General features: G+C 35.2%; 1 protein-coding gene across 1 annotated transcript in view; it reads right to left on the minus strand.

Moving 5' to 3' along the window:
- Positions 1 to 490: 490 nt before the first annotated feature.
- The window catches only part of DACH1 (dachshund family transcription factor 1), a 352,682-nt gene continuing 327,023 nt past the window's right edge, over positions 491 to 26,149 (minus strand). The window contains exon 12 of the mRNA XM_039714612.1: positions 491 to 1,024. Within this exon, the coding sequence (XP_039570546.1) occupies positions 987 to 1,024 (38 nt within the window). The 3' untranslated portion in view covers positions 491 to 986. The remainder of the gene's footprint in view (positions 1,025 to 26,149) is intronic.

Raw genomic sequence — 26,149 nt, forward strand, 5'->3', positions numbered from 1 at the left:
CTCATTCAGTAATACTGTGACTCCAGGACAAATATTTACATGCCTGCATGCGTTAAAACTAGAAAGGTGTCTTTCTGACCAACAGGGTGACAAAACAATATTATCTAAAAGTTTCATTTCCTAAACTCTAGATTTCTACTGCATACATAATACCTTCCTTGTGTGATTTGTGTTATATACTGTACATGTGACCAACATTTTGATAAGAAGCAAAGTCTTTTATTTCATAAACCCCTGCCAGTTTACAATGAGAAATTATTATTTTTTATTTTTTTTAAATTTTATTTTAGGAAAAGAGACTTTGTGAATGGTAAAACAGTTTGTTTACATTCAGCATTTCTTTTCACTTACACAAAATTCCATTTCACTTAATGTAGTCTTACATATATGTGTTGGTCTCTTGGAAAGCATGTGGAAAAAATGTCTTTAGAAGAAAAACCCACGATCATTGTTTGAAAACTGAATGTATAATTTTTTTCTTCTTTTACCTTTTTTTTTCCTTTTTTTTTTAAATAAGAATCCTTTTATGCCCTCTACAAGTTCATTTCTGAGCTGTCTTGCTGGTTTCGGTATGGTATAACAGTCTGTAAGTGTACTTGGACACCGCTGGAAGGATCATTGGATGTGCTCAAATATAGAATCATCAGAGGAGGAGAAAGTCTGCATTCCTTGAAAAAGGGAATACTCAGCCTTGTTCTGACTGCCTGTAATTTTGGATACAATAGTCCAGCGCAGAGATGCAGATTTTAGCTGTGAGAACAGTGCTACTGTACATTTACAAATATTCTCTAGATCTCCAGGTTGAGCCACAGGAGATAACCAAAGGAGGACACTCTTGTAGAATTCTTTACGTTTTTGAAGAACATTGATAAATGAAGTTGAGGAAGTTGGTCTGAAAACATTTTGTTTCCACAGAACTCCTTATGAGCCAATGTCTTACTGCAACGTTCTTTACCGTAGCACACGTTATTTTCAGCAGGAAAAATTCAATACATGACAGTAGTTTTCAAATAAAGTCTTCCATCTAAAATATGAAAGAGAAACATTTGCTTTATACATTTATATCTTCAAAGAATCAAAAAGAGGAGAAACCCCACAAGATTTAAAACCTCAGCGGAAGTAGTCATGCAACAAATCTGTAAAATGTCCCCTATGGTACTTTTTGCCCAAAATAAAAGAAAATCATAAAACCTGAATGTCACCTTGTCATTTTCATCTGTCAGTGGTCAAATAAACTCTGTTGAAAATTACATGCACTTTGCAAGTTGTGAAAAATGTAACAACTTCTGAAGCTTTAATGTACACTGCCCTCGTATCAGTGCTAGGGCACCAGGAATGTAGGTGGAGCCTCTGTGCATGTGTTTTTACTGATATGCAAACATAACTGAATAGTGCTGAACAGCAATTATTTCCTTCATGGTTGCAGAGCAAAAAAATCTTCTTGCATGCAATCGTTAGTACTCCCATCACTAAAGGCATAGCTCACACTTTCTGATTTAGCTGTGTTGTTAAATATACCATGTAATGTAACCATTGTGCACATTTGTAGCTATTTATATAGAACCCAGTATAGGATATTTAAACGGTATCAGTGAAGTATAGCCTCCTTCCCCCCATAAATGAGATTAACTGAACAATTACTATGTTAAAGATGTAAGCACGTTTCTCACAACATTTTTTCCACCCAAGTGAGGAGCATATATTTAAGTGAGATATGCGAGGGAACATGAGAAACAGTGAGCTAACCTACCCAGAAACTGTTGATCTAGAAAAATTTGAAGAGAACATACAGACACAACATATTTTCACCTAATTTTTAAGTACAATGCCATTTTTTCTTCACTTGGGACATGAACACCTTATATACATCTACTTTGATAACACCATAATGATTATTTTTTAAAAAACAGAAAGACAGAAATGTTTCTTAGCTTTCTTTCTTTCTACTTGTAGGATAGAAAGTGTTGTTCCCATGTGAATAAAGCACATTATGAATTAATTAATCCTCCCCAGTGCATAATTACTAAACACAACTTATATTTCAGAATATAAGCATTTGTAACTACAAGCTGTATCTCAGCTTTTAAAGTTTACATGAACTTCTTATTTAAATCTAAGTAAATTCAGAAAATATTTCTAAGATTTGAGAAAGTTTTGTTTCTGTTTTAATTTTCTTAGCCTACCATTTTTATTCCAAATCAGTCTATAGAATTTTTTATTAGATCTACAGTAGAAATTAGATATAAGTGAAGCATTTGCATGAGATAACCATGTACAAATGAATGCTGAAATTTTTTAAGTGTTTGGTTATCTTTGAAAGATGTGGCATCACCTCCATGAACTTACTGTAATTGCTGAGAGAAAGAAAAGTTAACCTGAAAGTAAACAAAAGTACACACCACACAGCTGTAAAACCTTCTGCACACCCCTTTCCAGTTCTATCAGAACTGCTGGGGAAAGTGGGAAGCTGTAGAATCAGTCTCCTACAGTGATTCTTATCTAATGTCCCTTTGTTTTTCCTTTTCCACCACTAGTTTTCTTTTGTGTGCTTCTGGGTAGATGCCCTTTTGCTACTTTCTCCCCATCTTTATTTTTTCTACCCCCTTTCTCTACTTTTTTATGTTTCTAGCTTTATTTTTTTCCTTTTTTCTTTTTTCCAGAGTACATGATAACTTTCCCACTACATAAAAGTGCTTCCTCTCAGAACCATTCCCATTATCTTTGCTCTTTATGGACTTTATTTTTTTTTTTTTTTGCACTGAATAGAAATAAAAAGGAATTGAGTAAAGCCTTAACTTCAAGATTTTTATATTATTTTGCATGAAAATCAACCAAAATGTTTATGGGAATTCAGGAAAGAAAGAAGGAGCCTCTAAAATTGAGCTCAGTAAAACTGAAGGTCTGGAAAACCATCTCCAAAGAAAACGTGCATTAAGTACAGGTTAGCTAGTGCTACTAGTGGCCACATTTCCATACAGTTCTCCCAAACATACTGAATAAAGACAATAAACATTTACAGCACTAAAGCTGTCTAGACACCTCTCCAGGAGTATTACTCTGCATATATACCAGCACTTTGGCTATCCTGAATGTACACTTGCTAATGAGTGCTATGTATAATTTCCACACCTTAACATTCTGATAACCTGCCGTTGGTAACTTATTTTATTATATTAGGTCTCCATCTACCTTTTAAAATAAAATATGTATTAAAACTAATTCTCAATTATAAATACAGCTGCAGGAAGCAGAATCCTTGTAGCAGCCAACAAAAGATGAACAACAATACAGTTTCAAGAGTCAGCTCTATTTTACACTGCTTAAGGATCCAACCTGGCAGTGAAATCAATAGAAGGTTTTTCACTTTTAAAAGATGACACTATCAGATCCTGTATTCTGTATCCACAGAAAAAGAATAAGAATAGAAAAAGATAGCTCTACAAAGCACCTTCCTTACAAAGTAAGAGGATACTTGTTTATATATAAGTTCTTCATTAACAGCTTGGCCACAGAACTTGAGGGAATACTCACTAAGTTTTCCATTGACACTAAACTGGGAGGAGTCATTGACTCCCTGGAGGGCAGAGAAGCCCTGCAGAAAGACCTTGACAACTGAGAGAGGTGAGCAATCAAGCCATATGAAGTTTAACAAGGCTAAGTGCTGGATTCAGCACCGGGGATGGAGAAATCCTGATGGTATGCATAGGCTAGAGAACGACAGGCCAAACAGCAGTGCCATGGAAAGGGACCTGGGGGTCAAAGACAATGGCAAGTTGAACACGAGTCAGCAGTGTCCTGGCAGCCAGGAGGGCCAACCCTGGGGTGGATTGGGCACAGCATCACAGCCAGGCAAGAGAGGGAATTGTCCTGCTCTGCCCTGCACTGGGGCGGCCTCACCTCGAGTGCTGGGGGCAGTTTGGGGTGCCACAATGTAAAAAGACATTAAACTATTAGAGAGCATCCAAAGGAGGGCAATGGAGATGGTGAAGGGTCTGGAGGGGAAGCTGTATGAGGAGCAGCTGAGGTCATTTGGTCTGTTCAGCCTGGAGGAGAGTAAGGGGAGACCTTGGTGCAGTCCTCAACTTCCTCACATGGGAAAGTGGAGGTAGAAGCTGATCTCGTCACTCTCATGACCAGTGACAGGACTTGAGTAAACAGCACAAAGCCAAGTCAAGGGAGGCTTAGGTTGGATACCGGAAAAAGGTTCTTCACCCAGAGGGTGTTTGGGAACTGCAACAGGCTCCCCAGGGAAGTGGTCATAGCACAGTGTCTGAGAAGTTCATGCAGCCACTCATGAAGAATGAGCAACAGGTGAATAGCAGTGCACTTCACAAATTGGAAGACCACAAACTGTGTTATGAAAAAGTCAGAGTTCTGTAGAGGAACAATGACCTTGCATCATGAAGTGGTGACCAAATAAAACCCCTATATTTGTCTGCTTTCTCTTTCCATTAGTGACTCCTACTACCTTGCTCCTATCCATTTCTCTCCCTATTCTTAATGTTCTGAGGTTCTTTCCAAATGATAGGAACTTCTTGTTGCTGTTGTCAATGCCACCAGAACCACTTTGCCTCTAGGTGTAGCCAGAGCTCCTATCTGAATACAAGTGGACTATTACCACTGATAGGCCTTGAATGATTTCAAGGTTAAAATCATAGACAAAACCTACAAATCATGAAAGTGATCAGCAAATCGAGCCAGCTCATCCTTTGTAAGCCAATGTGAAAATGCCACTACTTCTAAATCCTAAATCCTGAACATGCCTGTGCCTTCTGCCTCCCAGTCAGCTTTAATTTATCAGCTATGCAGGCCTGTTGCATTACTTTCTTCTGTTAAGAAATGCAGAATTTTTCTATCAGCATAAAAACAATTTTATGTAAAACAAATATGGAATATTTTAGCCACACAAACATATGCATACAAACATATACGACACAAACATACACAGACACAAAACACTAAGGATGTTTACAACACTGGGGTATATTTTTAGACTACTGAAAATTACTGATCTGTGGTGAAGTTTCCCAAATTAACATACTGTTATATACAATATAAGTACATAAAATTTTACTCTTAGGAAGTCAAGCAAAAACACAAACTAGGAAAATACTGCTAAATTTCTAAATAGAACTGTGTGTGATTAGCAGATTGTCATCTGTTTTAATTGCTCTTTTGCAAATGGCAGTGTTCAGCAAGATCACACAAGCTCATGCTAGTAACTCAAACTGAAAATGCCACTACTCCTAAACATCATTTGTTTTTGTCTGTGGATTGATATGACAGAAATTCTACCCAGAGTGAGGGAGTATTTTTTTAGATCAACTCTTTTTAATTAAGATTCATTTTGAGGCTTTTGAATGAACATGCCCAAATAGTTAAAAGGTCACAAATGTTATAAAAAACAAACAAATGGAACTGACATAAAAGTTCTCAATGCTGAAACAAATCATATGTCTCGAAATGCATTCCCACAGAGATGTCATCTGGGTAATGATTCACTTTAGTGTTCTGTGGGCAGCTTGCAGTAAGTTTCTCTATGGGCCCAGTATTTTCAGAAGTAAGAACACACACCCACTCACATATTATTACTATTAATATGCAGCCTGGTAAACTGATAAAAATGTACAATGAAATGCTAGGTTTTGTCTTCAGCTGCAAACTAAGTTGTCCATTAGATGGTAATGTGGGTATTTCTGCCACTGAGTGCAAGTCCCAGTGGGGTTGTTTGCCATCCAAAAAATCATATTCTCAGAGTTGCTTTACGAAAAATGTAGTAACAGTGATCATCACGACTATAATACTGAGTGTCTAATTTATGAAAATCTGCAAATCAATGTCCAAGGTGTGCTGTCACATCTGAGTTCAGTGACTTGCTATCTTACAAAAACCTTCTGAGGTAAATTCTCCTCAGGAAAAAGATAGTGTTTTCTATAGTTAGGAGCTGAAAACAACCAACCAAGTGACCAAACAGACAGAAAGATATAGCAGCTGGACACAGAGAGCTGATAAGAAAGAAACCCCCAGAGTTCAGGTTAAGAAGAAAAGAAAAGGAAAAAATACTTTTTGAGAAGGAAAATCACAGAATCACAGAATGGTTTGGGTTGGACGGGACCTTAAAGATCACCAAGGACTACTCTCCTGTCATGGGTAGGGATTCTTTTCACTACGCCAGGTTGCTCAGAAAACAAATGACAAGATATTAAATCTCAATGTGAGCTTTGGAAAGTTGGGATGTCAAAATTTGAATAATTTGTTTATCTTTTTTTTTTTTTAATTGCAATTTTTGAGCTGTAGAATAGTAAATCCCAGCCCATGATCCAAAAACCCTTACATCAAAGTAGCCACAGTTTCATTTGCTAGAAGTCCTAACTTCAGTTAACATATTTTTGTCAAATATCACTGGTGCAGGCCAGTGATAGAAGCCAATTTTCACTCAAAATGGGTCTTAAGGGTACTTGAATAGTGTATCTATTCATCTCTTTGTACTTTCAAAGAACAAAGGTTGATGTCTCTTGTTGTGAAGACAGGAATTTTACTCCCAAATATGTCTCTGAAATTTTCTGTGATTTTAGTTTGTGGGGTTTCTTTTCCTGTTTTTCTGTTCTCGCTTTCAAACTTCTATTTCTTTTCCTTTTCATTTTAGGTAACAGAGATTTCATGTACTGATGGTTTCTCAGTCTCTTTTCTTGTCCTTAGGAAGGCAATAGCAGTGTTAGCTGAATCCTCTAAGGATGATATTAGCACAAATAACAAAAAAACCCAAAGCAACAACCAAAAAAACTATATATGCATATGTACGTAATGGAAATAAAAGTTTCTTCACTCACAAAAATCCATTTGAACCCCATCTCTATGGCTGGTGACTGAGCTGATCTAAGCCTAGGCTCCTCTTCTAAAATCACATGTCGCAACACAAAATCCCAGGACTAGCCCATGTGCTCCTAAAGGCAGCAGATGCTTCACACTGGCATTGAGTATACTGTTTACAGACCTTCCAACCATTAAAAACTGCTAACTTCAGCTTAAAAGAAATAAAATATTTGTGAACTTAAATGGGGCTACTCATATCTAAATCAAAGCAAAGCTGCTCATTTGTGCAAAGTAACATAATAAATTGCATTTCCTGTCAGGAAGTAGCTTTATTGAAAATGGTAGCTATTTTCTCAGAAGTTATTTCCAGGCACCTGTAATCTTAATGAGGTTTGTCCCTTTCAAAGAACAGTTGTACGTGCATGCCCGAATGCACACAACCTCTTCAGCCCAGAGCTGATAAAAGCATCTGCATGCCATAGCTCAAGCACATTAAAATTATATAACTGGTTGGTTTATTTGTTTTAATAAGATGGGGCAAATGTGAATCACACTGTACTTCTAACCATTCATTCAAGCTGATGTTTTAATCATTTGGAGGAAGAGAAACAAAACAAAAAGAAAGGGATGGCAAACAAATGGTAGTGATTCGTGTGATATTTGATAAGACAGCAGTGGGAAGTCAAAACAAAAGCAAGCATATTGTGGCAGATGGAAGGGATCTCAGTCAAGTTGTAACCCTTCTTTAAAAAAAACTTAAAGGAAACAACTAAACTTTTCATATATTTTAATTTCAAATTGAGACACAACAGGATTTATTTTCCACCGAAGAGGGAAGATAAAATGTGAGTCTAACTTTTTAATAATGTGAAAATAATTTATGACCAACTTCAGTCTGTTCAGTTTTCAGAGTGTGAGACAAAAAGCCCAGCATTTGTAAAATTCAATCATGGGATCAACTGAACATAACTTTTCATAGTATTCCTAATAAAGTGCAAAACAGTATATTGTCAGGGGAAGTAATTCCTCCTAGAGTCTAGAGCTGATTAGAATTTTGAGGTTTTACAACTCAATACTGAAAAGGAGGGACAGAGGGATAGATACTCAGCTGACATTGTTACTGGCAGACAAGTAGATAATGTATTGGGGAACATGGATGGATCCACTGCCATCTTCCATAGCAGAGTACAGGATATGCAGGAAAGCTGGCTCAACCATTGGGGCTTTGAAATTCAAGCAATTTGTTCTTTTAAAAAAGTGCCCATCCAGTTTTTATGCAAAGATGGGTGATTTCACACTGCATGTTCATTAAACGCATGCAAATATAAAGTATGTAAACATATTTGGCCAAACACTATCCCAGTTTGCCCTTTGTGTAACACCAATAAATTAGTTTCAAATTTGCATATTGTTATTAATCATACACCTTTCATTTCTCTACTTAACATTCATGTACAAATATATTTGTGTTAATACTCAGTACAAATATTCAGGAAACTGAGATGTTCATGTGTTTCTTTTTAAAACAGCAATTTATATGTAGGAGATTTTAATTCTAATTTAAGACATAAAACTAAATCATGGATGTGCAAAAAAGAGCATCTAAACACCTTTTTTCACAGTTACTTTTAAATATTGAACTATCTTCTCTAAGTGATTTTTCCATGTGTTTTAATCATTAATATATATTTCCATTACTCCCATGTTACTGTGGGAGTAAGCTAAAGGTCAGCAATCTGGTCTTTAGTAAACTAACAAAGCAGGGGAGTACCTGAATATGTCACCTTCTATTATTTAAAGATCATATACTATGCATAAAACTGGCCATTTTGAGGACTGAAAAAACTGAACTAGTAAGGTGAGAAATTGTTTGAAAGAAATGGATTTTTTTTTAAAAAATCACACTGTCTTTTCTTATTGCTTCATGAACCTAGCAACCCTTTTTCTCTTTTTCTATTTGTATAAACAGAAGAAACCATACCCAAAAAAAGGCAACAGAACTGATTACTTACAAGCACTAAACCTGAGTCACTAAGACATTGTATTGTGTCAATTCATGTTAGTAAAAAAAAAATAGTAATGATAAACAACAACAACAGACACAAAACAGGACAAAACCCTCTCAACAGAAGAATCATGTGGAAAAGTTATTAAAGGATGAAGTCACAGCTAAATACAATCAGGTTGTGAGCTTCCACAGCTCATTGTGTTCAGTGCTGTTTGTATCACAGTGTGGATAATTTTGGTGCTGAACAATCTGTCCTGCATAGATCTGGTTTAAGTTCTACAAAAAGGTGTGCTTTATTTGTTACTGTATTTCCAGAAACATTAACGATTTATTTTTAGTATCCGCAAGCAACCTTGGATCTGATAGCATAAAATTGAAAAAGAACTGAATATTGGAATGTAGTTTCTGCCTGGCACTTTCTGCCTTTGTTTGGTTTTGGGGTTCTTTTTGTTAAGTCCAGATGGAAGCAGAATTTACTATTAATTTCGTAAGTCTGATCAGTTTTCTTTCACTTCTCTCCATTTTGTCTCCTTCTTTAGTGTCTTGCTCAAATTATCATTTTTTAACACTAAATATCATAATTAAAGTAGCTTACATACAAGATATCAATCATACAGCTAAGCTTCAAACAGACTTAAAAAATAATTACTTTCCTTTTCAGGAGAGAAAAAGTGGTCATTAAATGAAACTGGAACAAAATACAGGAGATCACTGTTTGTTGGAGCTTTCAGCAGTTTTTTGCTGAATTACAGAAAGCATCTACGCAAAAGTACATGTAAGTCAGTATTCCTTTAAAACTACCCTCCATATATACAGACAAAACAGAAATGTAGACAAATCTTTTCCATCACTCAACTAGAAGATGATACAGTAGGCAGGATACAGGTGTATACAACTATAGATCCTATAATAAAATATGAATAATAATGATCTTTTATACAATTCTGAAAAAAGTAACATGGGTCATAATAATTTTGCCAGGAATAGTTGTGGCCATAGTTAGTACTCTCCATCAACAGACAGTATGATGTTAATTTCTTTCAGCAGATACAAATAATTCATGAAGATGAGCTTTTCTACAGTATTATCTTTTCTAGAGTTTTACCTCCATTACTTTTCAGAACACAAGAAAATACCTAGATCTAATACCTACTCCTACACAGAGCACCTCTTCTGGATCACAGAATGACAAAACCTACCTCACCCTTTTCTCCCAGCCACATCTTTTCTAAACAAGTAATTTGAATTTTGCCCAAGTAACTAAAAAGCAGACTAGTGTTTTGTTGTTTTCAGATTAAACACCACAATTAATACAAAAGTATGTAAGTGAGATGCCATTTGAACTGCTACAAAGTCTACTGGAAAATAGAGCCCACTTAAAGAAAGATATATTAGTCTGCATACATAATTCTGAAATATGTGGAATCCTTTCTTGATATCATTATCACATTAAAAATCAGTATCACCGCACTTTAATACACAAACACCCATGCTCTCATCTCATCATCTCGTGCTAAAACAGAGTAACCACCCAATGCAAAATTTGAATAGTCACATGCAGAACAGGAAGGAATGAGGCTGTAAAACAGATAGATTGCACAGCAGCAAGCTTATGGAAAATCTATTAAGGGTGCATGGGATGTCAAAACATATGTAACATAACCTTGCTGCTTTTAGGTATTTTGTATGAAAGCAAGTTTCTGGCACCAAGCAGTGCCATTCAGCTCCAGAGCAAGAGTCAAGACAACAGAAATCAAAACAGAAGTTATGCCCTAGGAAATCAGCTATTAACTGATTTCAGTCACACATAATCCTTCCAGCACACAGAAATAGACATAGGTCTTAAGTTCCCAGGGCTTAGCATGAGCGGCATAACTACAAAACTGAAAATAAAATCAGCTCATGTTAATTCTGAGGAAGACTTCAAGCTGAAACATGTAAATGGGATCTAACCCAGTAGCTAGCTACAAAGCAACACTTAAGCAAAAGGCTTTTTTTTCTTTTCCAGAATGAAAACTACCAACATTTTATATTATGTGGGAACTCTGCTTCTGTGGCAAGTGCTAATGCTAGCCCAGGTAGGCTGCTTTTCAATTCAGAGATCAAACTAGTTCCCCTAACTAATTGTAAACTTCCATCTTGAATACATCTTCATAGATGCATTTAAGTACTGCAGTGACAAGCCAATCTTCCCCATTCCCTCTCAGTAGTAACGTAATTTCAGATAGGTACTTCAAAATGATTATTATATCCTCCCAGGAAAAACTCAATTAGCCTTAGGGCCAGGTGGTTTGAATTTGGCACCACTCTGTGTCTTTGCCAGTAAAGACTCCTCAGAAAAAACAGCATGTCGTGACAGACTGTGTCCTGGATGCACCCCACTACAGAAATCCCAGACCATATGGAAGCAGCATGCTTTCCCAGAGAGAACTTAACACCATGGTTCATCATCAAAAAGTAAGCAAGAGAAAAGCGAATGGCTAAATTAAACCACAGAGCAGTCTTAACCAATGACTTTGGGATCAAGTGACTACCTTGCAGCCAGAAGCAATGAGCTGTGCAAAATATCTGAAGTGTTAAATTTTCTTGCTTCAAAGTGTGAATTTCTCAAGACTGAGGAAATGAAAAATGTTACTTCCTGGTTGCTTTTACTCTTCCCCACCCAGCCCCTTCCCTCTCCCCATCTCCCCCAGCTTTCCACTTATAGTGTTTCTTGTCAATACCAACACACTAAAGGCATTGTACAAGTCACTTGCAGGACATTCCCTGGAACAGCGTTTAAGATGCTGGTTACCCAGGCTCAAGGTAAACTTATACTAGTAGCCTGTTCTGAAATTACTCCAGTCTAAAACAAGCAATACAGTCCTCAATATGAACATAAAATTAATTGATTTGCTTATCAGAGAAGAGCAACTGATCATTCCTTGCATACACATTAAATAATAAGAAGAAACGCAAACTAACTCTTTTGCAGGAACTCAGCTCTGAGTGGTCTTCCAGGATGATGGATGTATTTAAATGCTTTTTATGAATGTATTTGTGATATAAGAGCTTGAAAATACAGATTTTAAAGCCCATCTAGTACCATTCATTATGCTATGCTACTTTAGTATAAAAAGAGTCTAAAACAGAGTATATCCTGAACATATTTACTGAATACCTGGCCTGGTAAAATACATTTGGCTATAAAGTTAATTTTAGCTGGAAAAACTAAGAAGTCAGTGGTTTTGCAAGAATATGAAAAAAACCTAGATGGAAACCTTATAAAATGAGTATTTTTCTGTGCACTGAATGTTTAAGATCAAGCTCTGGAACTACTGTTCATTTGGAACTGGAATAAAACTGGTATTTGTATGTTTTAATAGTGTTTGAGCCTTTCAATATTTTAGCATTGGGAACCAGATTGCATCAGATGGCACAGTTACTGCAGTGAAAGTGATTGTGATTGTCATAGCAAATTTGATGGCAAGGTTGAAAATGGAACTGATCCTCCAGCCAGTGTACTACTTTTATGATGCTTCCAGTATTTCCAGTGAAGCCAAGGAGTCTGATCCAGCCACAGTATTTTATGTCCAGTTCAGCAATGTGCAAAGATACTGTTCTCTCTCCAATGGCTAAGAGTGTATATCTTTGAGTCAGAGTATAAAGCTAAAAATGAAAGCAAATTATTGCTGCTTTTTATTTTATGTTTGTATTCAATATAGCTTGATTACTTGAAAGGAGTCATAGCCAGCATATTGCAGTATGAAACAATATCATGAAAAATACATGTCTTTTAATGCAATGGTTGCACCGACAGTTTGTCACAGGCAAAATCTGCAGAATCAACACATAGACAAAATAAACAAGTCAAAACTTAAATTATCTAATACAGCATTGTATATTTTCAACAATCCATATTCTAATTTCATGCACATAAAGCAGCACTGTAAATTTTTTGGTGCTGCCTTCATAACAGTTTGTTTCCAAGGCCAGCTGTAGCACATTGTGATCCATCCTTTCTAACATCCATGACAAAACACACTATTATGCTATTGCTGTTTTTCCTAAGCTATTAGAGGCTGCATCACTTTTAAAAAATAAGGCTGACAAGAATATAATAGAAAAAATGTTTTTACCATTACTGGTACACACTTTGTGTTTCTCAACTAGGAAAAACAAAATGACATCACATTATCATTATATATGCTGCTGTCTCCTAGGATGTCCTTCAGGTGTTACGGAACCCTACAACGAGCAAAAGCAAAATATTTCTTTTTAAAGCTAGCAGTCTATTCTATAGAATATATTTTCCTCTTTACAAGCCAGCTGGCAGTTCACTGGAAGAATACTTATTATAGATATATGCTGACAGCAAATTTTAGCTTAAATAGAACGTGATGCTGGCTAAGTAGTCTTCCAAATGTGTTAATTTTAGTTTCACTTCCTTTAAACTTCCTTTTCTTAGCTGACTTTTCTTTTTTAATTTCATAGGTACTTGAGATACTAATAGAGATGGGTCAAATTCCACATCAAATCCACAAGAAAGCCAAATTCTTGAATTATACAAAGGTGAAATTGCTTTGTTTTATTCTTAATCATGTCAATATAAAAAATAAGCACTGTGAGAAAACACTATTTTTAAAATTACAGTAGATTTAACATAAAAATTCCTTGCTTTTCTGGTTTGCAATATGAAATTTATATGAGTATTACAGACATATTAAAATCTGTATATCTTAAAATAGATTATTATAAATATTTCCTATTTCTGAAGGACACAAAAATGCCTATTTTTAATTACTGCCAAAGACACAAAGAACAAACCCTAAAATCTTTGGCCACTTTTAAATTAAATCATCAGACCCTCAGCTACTTAAAGTTAGTATAGCTTTCTTGATGGCAAGATTATCTTTTTTTGTCTTTCTTCAACTGATGAAATAGAGCAATTAAATTGGAGTGATATTTTAGGAGGATGATTGCCTTCTTAACTCTTAACACTGCACAAAGGGCTGCTTGCCTGATAAAATCTCACAGTACAATTCTATTTACATTTTAAGTCTAACTGCATTTTTGCCTCTTGAATATTTTAAGTGAATGTTGAACTTTCATTCTCCTTAACAGGATTTCTGACCCCTCAGTTATCTTAGGATATAAAGGAGAGACAGTCCTCTACTACACCAAAATGCTGTCACTCAGCAATATACCATTTCTGATCTAATGCAGAATAATTAAGTAAGTCAGTCTATTAAATTTTTTCTCATATGATGATTCAAGTAAGGTACATTTACACAAAATTTCAGCTATCAAGTATTAGTTTACTAAATCCCTTAAAATATTTCTCCAGCTATTTCCCTCTACAAGATTCAAAACTAACTATAATTAGCTGATAATAGTTGTAAATTGCTGTATTCCATCTCTTTGCCACTTTTTAATGCCTAGGACTCTGATCCTTCACCAAAGAAAATATAAAAGCAGAAGTTAATAACATAACTGAACTTCTACTGTGCCTTTCATCCAAGATCCAGAATACTTTACAAATATTAATTAAGTTTCACAACACCCTTGTGTGACACCAAAGCATTGGTGCTGCCATCAAGATATCAGCAGATATTATTTCTTTCTTCATGCATAAAAACTTGGTTTCAGCTTAAGGCATTGGTTAAAAATGCCCTGAAGCATGCCAAATGAGGTATTCCTTTGCCATTCAAGAGCAAAACATCAGATGTAAAGTATATAAGCCACCCCCACAAATGGCACCATTTTAATTCTGAAATCGATATTAACCACTCAGTTCTTTGCTGAAAAATGTAAAATGGGCAAAATAGTGACTCCTTAGCATATACTTCTTGTGACTGTGTCAAACACTGCATCAATTATTTGCAATTATACAATCTTGAAGTATAATTACAACCTTTGCTATAAAATGGATTTATTGTACAGGAAAAAACCTCCATACACTACAAACAATAACAACCACCGAAGAAATTATTTTCTCACCTCCAGAAACTGAATTCAGATTTCTGGAATATGACTGAACTTACTAAATTTGTTTGTAGCAGTCTATACTGGGGTACTGTAATTATTACTTATAATGGGATGAACACTACTATAGATATTTCCATATTCATATAGATACAGAAATCTCTATATCCAGTGAGGGTCAAGGGTCACAAGCACAGATGTAGATGCCTACATTGAAGACTTCTATGCTACATGAAGTTAATTCCAGCCCCTGTCTTGTCTGCAAGCATAACTACATTTAAAAGGCAAACATTAACTAGTTGTTCATTATAATCAGTAATGATATAGTAATAAAGTTACAGTAATATAATGAAACTGTATAAGTAATATGATACTATTTTCCCTTCTAGAGTTCTGTGATACTTCCATCTAACTCCTTTTCTTGATAACTCATCTATTTCTTTTTCTATCTCTCAATTTATGGCTGCTTTTGTTGTTATTTCAGAGTTTTAAGAATGTTTTTCTGATTTGTTTCATGCCTTGTGCCTTATGTGGTAGCATCGAAATGAAACAAATGCTGCAATGTTTCAGTATTAATGCAGAATTCAAATTCTCTTTTCTACATTTGAGAGTCATGCTTTATGCAACTTTCAAGACTGTTCAGAGTTATATGAAACAGAAAAGGAATTGTCAAGCTGGGATATTTTTCCAGAACTGTTGCAAAATTGCCCATTTCTAACATCAGTAGTTAGAAGAAGTCACTGAAATGCAGCTGCTCTAGTGTGATTACTGTCACAACTGATGCTGGAATTCTGAGGCAAGGAAAAACAAATATACACAACACATGAAATTCATCATCACATTAACTTCAGACACCTGCACTGTACGTAGCTGCATTTGAGCTGGTTTAGCAGACTCCCTTTACAACCAGTGAAGAAACTTGGAAGTTGTGATTCATTTTCTTCAAAGGGAGAGATGTGTCTCTTACTCTTCATTGACTTTAACAGGAGTCCAGCCAAATAGCTCAGATAAAGACATCTACCCCACAAATGTGTGAAATGGAACATATCCCTCCCACTGATACTGTTTGGGTATTTTATAGATAATTATATTGCCTCAGCAGCAATTCCACACCTTCAGAACACAGAGCAATATGTATACTGCCATTATCGTATCAGCAAAGTCCCACTATATCTTATCAGTTGAAAAAAATTATAGGATAATGTAGTAAAGAATATATGACTCTATATACCATCTTGATAGCTTAAATATCCTGTTTATTAAATTCTAAAGCACTTTTAAAGAGCACCTACTTTTCGGTCTCTGCGGGCCTGGCTTTCTCAGGTATTGCATGTCTAAAATGAATGCAAACACATTAATGTGTTTATAAACTTGTTCAAGGATTTAAGCAAATGCAAGCATATTGAAAATGAGTAAAAATCCCATTGTGCTGTTTCACTGTGCAAATATAATTTCTTGTAAATTATACACCCCAAATAATTTCTTTATTTCACGTGTATTTTCATTATTACAATAATGTTGTACTTATTCTCGAAGTGAATGAGACTCCTTTTCAACTTTCTTACTATGCACATTTTTAACATTCTGTATAGACACTACTTTAACTATACTTTGTCTTCTTTGTCCACAGACTCTATTTCCAGCAATATTAAGAAGATGATAGATTACTTTGGGATTTTAGGTGTTCCTCATTTTAAGTAATAGCCTTCACCTTTTTCCCAAAACAGCCAATCATTGTCCTTTTATACCTGTTTTTTTGGGGTTTTTTTTTACAGAAACAGCTCTTAATTTCATTGAATCTCCTTGCAGTTCTATATTCAGATTTTGCACAAAACTTCAATACTGATGACTTTTTTTTTTTCCCACTGCATATTCTCATTCTGCATGTATGGCTATTTTGGATACTGTCTCAAAGTTGCTGATCAGCAGCTAGGACCATCCTTTGTAACTTACATTCATCAGTCTTACTCCAAGTCCAATCATTAAATGCCAGGTAGTAACTCACAAACTGCTTTCTTTTTTCCTCAGCTGTTAGTCTTGCAGAGTATGAACTAACCTCACATAGTGTACAAACTCCTACAGTATTTTAAACTCCAACCTATGACGCTAGTCCCTTTTGCTGTGCATAATACTACCTGGCATTTAATAACTCACAACTCAACTCTTTTTTCCTCAGCTGTTAGTCTTGCAGAGTATGAACTAACCTCACATAGTGTACAAACTCCTACAGTATTTTAAACTCCAACCTATGACGCTAGTCCCTTTTGCTGTGCATAATACCTGTTCCATAAAATCTCTGAAGTATCACAAAATAACAAAAACAATAACAAAAAACACCAAAATTTTCGCTTTGTCATCCCTGTTGTAAATTGTAAAAAACCAACAAATTATCATTAATTAAGAATAAAATTGAAATAATTTTGAAACTCTTGAAAACTTTTGGTGAAGGGAATAGGGTTTCTCCAAATTTAAATGTTGCTGTAGTCAAAATGACACAGAATGTGAAATAATGTGTTTGTTTTTCAGATACTGTAGGTCTGAAGAGATTTTTTTTGTATACTTCAATTATAAAAACATTTAAAACATACAAACTTGTGCAATTTTTATTTTAATGAAGATGAGAAGTTCATTAACGAAGATAAATATTTCATTAGATGTTAAATAAAACAAAGAGATTTTTTGGCTTCTCTCAGCACAAAATTCCTTTGAAAGATTAATTAATACATGCAAATTATGCAAATTAGACCCATGCAAATATTTTATGAAGACAATTAAGGGAACCATTAATTACTGCTTTTTTTGCTTCAGTGAGATTCATTCATTTAATTTTAATTTCACTTTAACTGTTTTGATGTATAATCTTGCAGCTAAGAACTTTATCTTTCCTAGTGGGTCACTTAAACTTATAAATTTCATCAAGTGAGCAGCTACAGAAATCTGCAAAGATATTCTCTGGGCTATGTTTAGTATCAAGAGAAATTTTTGACACAATGCACTCCTAGAAACTGCAGAACTGGAAGGGAATGTGAGCTCATTCTTGGACAAGGTTCAACTGCTGGAAAAGCAATTAATTTGCTTTGGCTGTGCTAATATAGGGGAATTAGAAAGTGTGACACAAGACAAATAGAAATAATTAGTTCTCCAAAATGATGTTCTCATTAATATGGTTTGAACAGTAGAAATAAAAAACATTATTGTGGCATGTCTGCATTCTGTCCCTAGCCACAGGAGGTAGGAAAATGCAACATACAGCATTTTCTCACCTTTGTAGTTTGTGTGGTGGTGGTATTTATTTTCATTTTTTTACTGTAGGTGTAACGAAAGACAAATTGTGGACCTGATTCTGTTATCTAAAACCTACTGTACTTGCATAAAGCATGAGAAATCCCTACGCTTCTTCCTGTGAAAAGATGAAGCTATAAAGATAACTGACTAGGCTTTTCACAACAATACACTCGAGTTCCTAAATTGAAACTTTTATTTCAATATCTTTCATTTAAGTAATATTTTATTACATGCAATACCCACGGTATAATGTGTTTTTCCTGCAGCTTAAGCTCCTTTAGTAAAAAGATTGCTCTAGCAAAGGAGTTACAATATCCTCTCCAAATACGATAGTATAATTTTCTTTTTCCATAACATGAATATACACACACACATTTTACAAGGTACATAGAGAGAAATTTTCACTTGCTCTCCTTAACACTCACCCCAACACAAAGCTGGTTTTCCACAAGCAGTGAAAATCACTAGCTGGCACTCCTCAGAAAAACAGGCTGCTAGAAGGCTGTTAAGAACATCTGCTCACTTACACTCTATATTTCTTAGCTTGTTGCAGGATTAAAGGTAATGGAAGACTATGTGGCCCCTTTAAAACATTAAATATAATAATAATATCCCTCCCCTGCAGGTTTGCCAAGTTCCAACTGAAGGCACTTCCCTTTGAAAGTTTTGCTGTCTACACACCTTTTGTCTAGAATCAGATATTAAAGTGCGATTACTTGATATCATTTATTTCTTATTTCAGTTAGCTGGAAAATCTATAGCATCTGACAGAAATAGAGATTTTTCTCTTTAAATACAAGGAGAGAAAATGTGGCCATGTGTTAGCATTTTTTGAAAGCTGATTACCACAATTAACAAAATCCTTTAGTGCAACTACCACAGAGGTTTAGCAAAATTACCCCATAAAATAGCTAGAATTCACACTGTAATAATTCATTATAAAAATCCGAAACTCTTTAGGGACATACTGATAAAAAGTCAAAATTTATGAAACCTTCCCATAGCTATCTATTGCTTAACAACATGGATATAGTATGTCCATGTTCCTAATTTGCTAAGAATGTGTCAATCACGTGGATGAAAGAACACGATTCTTGCAAAATTCTGGGAAGTGACTTCTTCCTTGACCATTAATTCTGTTGCTAGTCAGCAAATTTTTTGAAACTTTTATTAAATGTGTCTGTGTTAATGATTTTTATACAAACACATATTAGAACTAACACCTCATATCATATCTGGTAGATTCTACACTAGCATTTCCTGAAAAGCTTTTGGCATTCAAATGCTGTTCACCCTTTGTTGGGATCTTCTTATTCTCCCTCTACATTGCTAACTTCTTTCTCATTTTTACATTTTTACTTCTTCCTCAACTTTCTGTTTTAATTTCTGAGAGCTACGATCTTCCTCACATTGTCTCTTTCTCCATACTTTGAGTAATCTAATCCATAAACTGAAATTCAGTCACCATATCCATGTTGACAATTGACACAGCCCTTTGTACTCCAGATCTGTTCCCTTCTGTCTGACATAAAACCTCAGTCTACTTTTCTGATCCTCTGTGTGCATGTGTCTCTGCTCTGACAATCTCAGTTTGAGAAAAGAGAGCTGTTAATCATTCACCCCTTCAGATTCCTCCTCATCTTCCCCACTACTACTACTCTTAGTCACTATGAACTACTCTTTTAATCTTGTCTGTCAGTAAAGTTCAAAATCAAGGTATCCTGTTTGTTTGTAACTTCTGACTCTTCATTACAACACAGTGTCTAGATTTATTCTTAAAAAGTCTCTACCCCTCATTTTCCTATCCCTTTCTAGCTATAAATTCATACAATGTTTCTCCTCATATCTCACTACTAAAGTTTCTGTCTCAGTTGTATAAACAAATTTGTATGGCAAAAATATTTTCCTAGTCTGCTTCTTTGAATTGTCACTCTCTTCTAATTCCTTCACTGGCTCTTCTGTTTTAACAAGTAGAAACACAGTACTTGAAAGGCTTTGCCTTACCCTTCACCTTGTGCACTACTCCTTACCAAAATGCTTCAAATTAGAGTGATACTTTCAAATAAGCATCCTCACAGTGCTGTCCGCAATTAATAATACCCTCATGCAATGCTTACAAGATGAACTCACTACAGCTCTTTAGGTGTGAAGTCTGTATTTGCAGATGAGTCTGACAGAAAGACCTGAGATCAGGAATGCTGTCTGAATCCATAGATGATGAGAATGCAGATTCATGGACACATGTAACTATCAATATAAATCAAAAGCACTTACCAGTACAGTCACTAACATCTCATAGCCATCGTCTCCCCTCAATATTTGTGTAAAGTTTTAAGGCAAGTGACATCATTTGGTTACATTCCTTCAATAACTTTAGTTTACCTGGTCATAACTGGGACAGTAATTTCAATACTATTGCAGGGGACATAGGTAGGGATGATCACAACAGAAGATTTAATGAATACTCTTGCCCCACTGCTGGTAAGAGATCAGTTTACCTCTTAGAAGAAATGCATTAAAATACTTTTTCACATAAAACATTGCTGTTGCCATAACATACTTGTGGACAGATTTGCATTTGGTGGCTCAGATTTAATTAAATGTTACATCTTCTTTGTGTTTTTGACTGAAACATTAAAAGGAAGGTGTAGTAATGCACACAGGCTTTCAGCTCCTGAAACACAAAAAGTTCATACTGGTGTATTTTTACTTCTGTGAGTAAAAGTATTGCAGGTATTGAGCTTGTGTGTACACAAGAAAGTTGAAGGAAAAAAGTTCAGTGCAGCTTTGGGTTAGGAAGCTGGTAGATCCTACACTAATTAAATAATCCATTCTCCACTACTCTAGCTGCAAACCTTTGAAATGTTGTTATGCAAGATGTTTTAACCAAACTGGTTATATTTATGTAGAAGTACTTGAATCTAGAATTTATGTCAGGTCTTTTTTTACAAAAGGTGAATACACAGGGTCAACTTAGTCTTTGACTAGCACTCATACAAAATCAAGTAATAATCAAATAATGGTAGGCAGCATATGTTATTGTAATTTCAAAGCTTTGTCTAACAAAGAAAAGACTTGAAAACACTTAGGCCAGGTGCACTTTGTCATTACCCTGATATTCACAGAGGTTAGCCATCAGTCTGAGCAAGTGCAGAGCAGGCACAGATGATGTGCTCCATGTATTCTGTTAGCAGGGAGTTTTGGGACATAAATCCTGCCACTGATATTCAAGTTAGTAAATTCCATCTAGTTTTCCATATGTCTGTACAATGAGAAAGCATGACAGAATACATAAAAGGGAGGGCAAAACATGAAGGACAGAATAAAATCTTGAGCTCTTGCAAGATTTAGGCTCAGGCTCTGTTATACCACAGATTTCTGATATATCCATGATCAAGCTCCTTAGCCCCTCTATATATAAAGATAATTGCTTTGTTCTGCATCACAGGAGTATTTCCTGATGTGAAGACTAAATCCATTAAAGACTGCAAAGTTGTTCAGATATTACAATGACAAAATTTCTAGTAGATTTCCAGTTACTTCTGGCATAGATCAAAACAATTTATCTGAGACAGCCACAAGGCTGCAAATTGGAATCAGTAGCACAAATAAAAAAGTATCTGTTTACTATAACTTAAATTCATGCAGAAACATTATAATAGTTTAAGTTTCCTCTGAAAATAAATAACCAAAATTTAACAAACTCATTTTGGACTAGCTAATTTTTTTAGATTTAAAAAATTAATGTTTTCCCATGAATAATCTGTCCTTAAACAGTTTCTCAGAACTATTATGCACAAACACACTTTACTTCAGCTTGATGCCTAATTTTGTTTTGTTTCAGTATACTTATTTACACTAGCAGCTGAAAAGAATTATGCACTCTTAATAAATACATTCTGTTGAATGTCTGCTAAATACCAATTTTGCTTCTTTACCTATTTTAAAATATGATTACTATTGCAAGCTTCATGGCCAAAATGAATTGCTTGTTTCAAATCAAAATTAAAAGGAGGTAGCTATGAAAAAAATTTAATATTGAATGTACAGATAGAAGTCAAAGATGTTCCAAAAAACAGAGAAAGTATGAGAATATGCTAATACACATTAGCAAAGTTCAAGGCTTCCACATCCAGGACCATTTATCTATTTGTCCAAAGAGCTGATTTTGAGTCACACATGGTAAATATTATCAGTTCCTTTTGAAAGTCAGTTTGGGATTCTTTAAAAATAATTTAAATAACACCCACAACTTTTCCTCCCGACTTGACTTTTCCTAAATCAGTCAAATGCTATGTTAAATACAAGCTAGTCCACAAATAAGAGGGGAACAAGATCTAGAGAAATTATCTCATGAATGTTAGTGTGTAATAATGACAGGAGTGGCATATACCTTCCCTTTAGAATTAACACAGTGATAAATATATTTTTATTCAGTATATACAATAAGCTATGAATTTCCATTTAATGTAACCCAAGTGTAGAATTCTGTATGTTCAAAGGTATTCTAAATGAGCAAAAGGGTTTTGGTTCAACATCTGCTATGATTTGAATCAGACTTCCACATCCTGTAAGGCTGCTTCCAGCTGCTGCTCCGGAAGGGCCTGAATCTTCTGGAAGCATGATGCAGATCTCACAGATACACTGCAGCACCTCAAATAGCACAAGTCATCTACTTGTGGACAAGCAAATAACTTTTAAAATAGTACAAGAATTAATGTCAAGATAAGCATATATTAACTTCTCTCTGAAAACCTCATTTCAGAGTTTCAGACATGCAGGGAAGAGATAGAAAATTGATTATGACCTGCCTTGGTAGATTAGCTCACATGGCTTGCTTAGAAATTTTTTCTTCTTTGATACAGATTGGTGGCTAATAGTCAAAAAAGGTCACTGAATAGGATGGTGACCATTCATATTTAATGGTTTAAGTCTCATTGAACTTGAAATTCAAGTTTTGAAATCTAATCTGGATTGGATGCTTCTTTTTACCTACTCAAGCTGTAGCACCTTTCAGGAAGGACATATGGATTTCCCTATCTAATAGATTTCCTCCTATGTGTGCTAGATGGATAAAGTAACTTCCTGGCTATGAGTCTGCATTACTAATTCTCCAAAGCACAGTACTTTTAGAAGAACTGAGAAATGTTACTGTTATTTTGGTGTAAGAGTTGTCTCCCTCATTCTTCACACAAGTCACAAGGGGAAGTGCATTTATTAGAAAAATCACAGATCATTAAATATTTTGACATCTGTTGATGGTAAGGTCTTAAGGATTTAATAGAACAATGCAACACTAATACTGAAAGATGAAATTCCTTTATATGGGTATGATAAAAAACCATCAGGATATTTTAAATCTTTATAGGGCTTAAAAAACTAATGCCAAGAAACAATCCTCTTTATGACATATCTTAACCTGACATGATATTATTTTATTTTCCAGCACTTGTCTAAGATGTAGTAAATGTGGTGGAGGGAAAAGAAATGTAAGAAACAGAAAAAGAGAGAAAGAGCTCTCTACACACTGTAGAGGCAAATACTGATAAACAGCTTGCAGCCAGCAGATCTAGCTCCTCAACCAGCCTCAGAACATTCAGGATTATAGTTCAGCTGTGACTGAACCAGAAATCCACTTTATTTATACCTGTTTCATGGTAGGCTATAGAAATACCGTTTGACTGAAACAATGTTGTTGTAATCAATTTTTCATCCTGGTTTCTAAAAAAATCAAGCCTCTTGGTTCTTTCTCTAAAAGGGAAAATGTTATATAGTTTTTAGCTGATGAGACTATGCTAGAAATATATATTCTACCTGCCTGATCAGGTTTCAGTCACCTTCTGAGGGAGAAAATGAAGGGAACAGAGTACTTCTGTAAGAGCCTAAATGAGAGATGCGGGACTCCAGGTGGCTCTTCCAAAATGCAGTTTATTACATGCAAGATGTTAGAGCAGTCCAGGGTCGTGGGCGACAGAGCCTGTGCCTAGAGCTGTCAGCTGCAGCTGCAGGCAGGCCTGGAGACCCTTAGTTTAGGTTACAAAAGCAGCTTTCTTGTCAAACTTTCATCCTTCCCAACACTTCTGGGAAACAAAAATACCTAGGATGGTGCCTTGCCGATGCCGATCCTTCCCAGGCAGCAAGACAACTGGGGCGACCCCAGAAGTTCTACTAGGTAAGAATTCATCCATCCTATCCTTCCCTCTTTGAAAAAGATGAACGCGTAGGTCGAATGAAAATGAAAGTCAAAACAATTCTATATAAAGCCTCTGGAGCACAATGTGGGGCCTTTTTAATATTCGTATTGTCCTGAATTTTCCCACTTGACTCTGTTCATGCTTAGTCATTAATTTTACATACAGTTTCTTAAAAGTGAACTAAAGCACCATGTTGGAAGAAGATCTGATTGATTAACCATTCATCTCAGTAGAAAAGTCAGGAACATATTTGATTTCCATCAGCTCCATATATATACAGCTACAAAATGAGATACAAATTGCAATAGATAGCAATTTCAAATAAAATGTGAAAAATTTTATGTAAGAGCATGTGTTGAATGAGACAGTTCAATAAGAGTACTTTGCAACATAGATATAACTGTATATTCACTCTGTGCCTTTCCTTTGCTTTTTGGCTAATAGGTAATAGGATTATGTACCCTGAAGTTTAAAGGTGTAGCTAACAATGACCTATGAACACAATGAAACAATTGTCTATTTATAGGTTACTGCCTGCAATCAATATCACCTTCTGTTTAAGTTAATCAATGTTGTCTTTAATTGATTAGCTTGGGTTGAAAACCTGCCAAAGTGCTGACTCCTGGGCAGGTGGATAGGGAACTTATTTATTGCTGTTTGGTTTCCATGCATTGTAAGATAATTTCAGTATTTATCCATGGTCAATGAAATATGAAGCAAAATTAATCTTTAACGTCTGTTTCCTCATCAAGTATTCCATTATCAAATCTAAAAGACAGATGAACTAGCAAGAGATGTTTTAAATGTCTACTACAGAATATAGGTTTCAAAGCTAAACTATATTGGATAGTCTGTCAAGCCAAAAAAAATCAGTAAAACAAGTGTCTTTAAAACTTGTGAGCTGGTAAAGCTAGTAAGGCTTAGGGGAAATAAAATAAAATGTTTAAATTAGTGTGCATAGAGAGAGTCAAGCTATTTCCAAAATGTATAAAAATTAAGAGAACCTATTTTCAGAGATGCATCTTCTGCAACAGTAATGAAATTCAAGGTGGTGCACACAGATTAATGTTGTTATTTATTATTATGTATATAATTTCATTGAAGTGAATAGCACTGTTCACATGAATAATAAGTGCATGACCCTGACATTAATACAAGGTGTTACACAGTGAAGTCAAAAAGCAGCTGAAGTTTAAGGCACTAATCAAAAGGAAAATGAAGCATTATGTGTTACTGCAAATAAGAACAGTGTTGAACCAGCAAATATTTTATGAAGACTGAACAAAAATAAAATAGAATCAGGTGGACTATCCAAAGGGAGTTAGTAAGGCAGCTGCACTAAATGAGGCTTGGACTGAGGGTTGGACACTAATATTTTAACAGTGTCGCACCATTAAGATCATCACTAGGTCTGAAAATAAATATTCTTTTGAGCATAAGAAAGACAAAAGAGAAGGGCAATGCAGAAAACACACTATCCTTTAGCTTCTATAGTTGAACAGTGCATGTGCATACATTTTCACCAATGCATCAATTTGTTTGACAAACTGGCATGCAGAGAAGAATCAATAACAAAACAGCAGATATCACTCCCCAGTGGGTCACTACAATGGCTTTGTTCCATTCTGTTCTCTTTCCCACATTTCTGTTACCTCAAATCACTACTCTTACCTAGAGAGGTACTAGAATAACCCAAAGGAGAACACTCACATTGCAGAGGCAGTCTTTTCTTATGCCTGCAGTTAACCAAAACTGTAGAGACTGAAACCAGTTGTCTTAATGATCTTTAGAAATCTTAAAAATGGAAAATTTCATTAAGAAACCTGAAAATCAGACAGGTAAAAAAGAAAAATGCTAAATCTGTCTGTCAGATTGTTCAAAGTCA

Source organism: Passer montanus, unplaced genomic scaffold (assembly GCF_014805655.1).
Source record: "Passer montanus isolate IOZ18808 unplaced genomic scaffold, ASM1480565v1 scaffold30, whole genome shotgun sequence".
Taxonomy (NCBI): domain Eukaryota; kingdom Metazoa; phylum Chordata; class Aves; order Passeriformes; family Passeridae; genus Passer; species Passer montanus.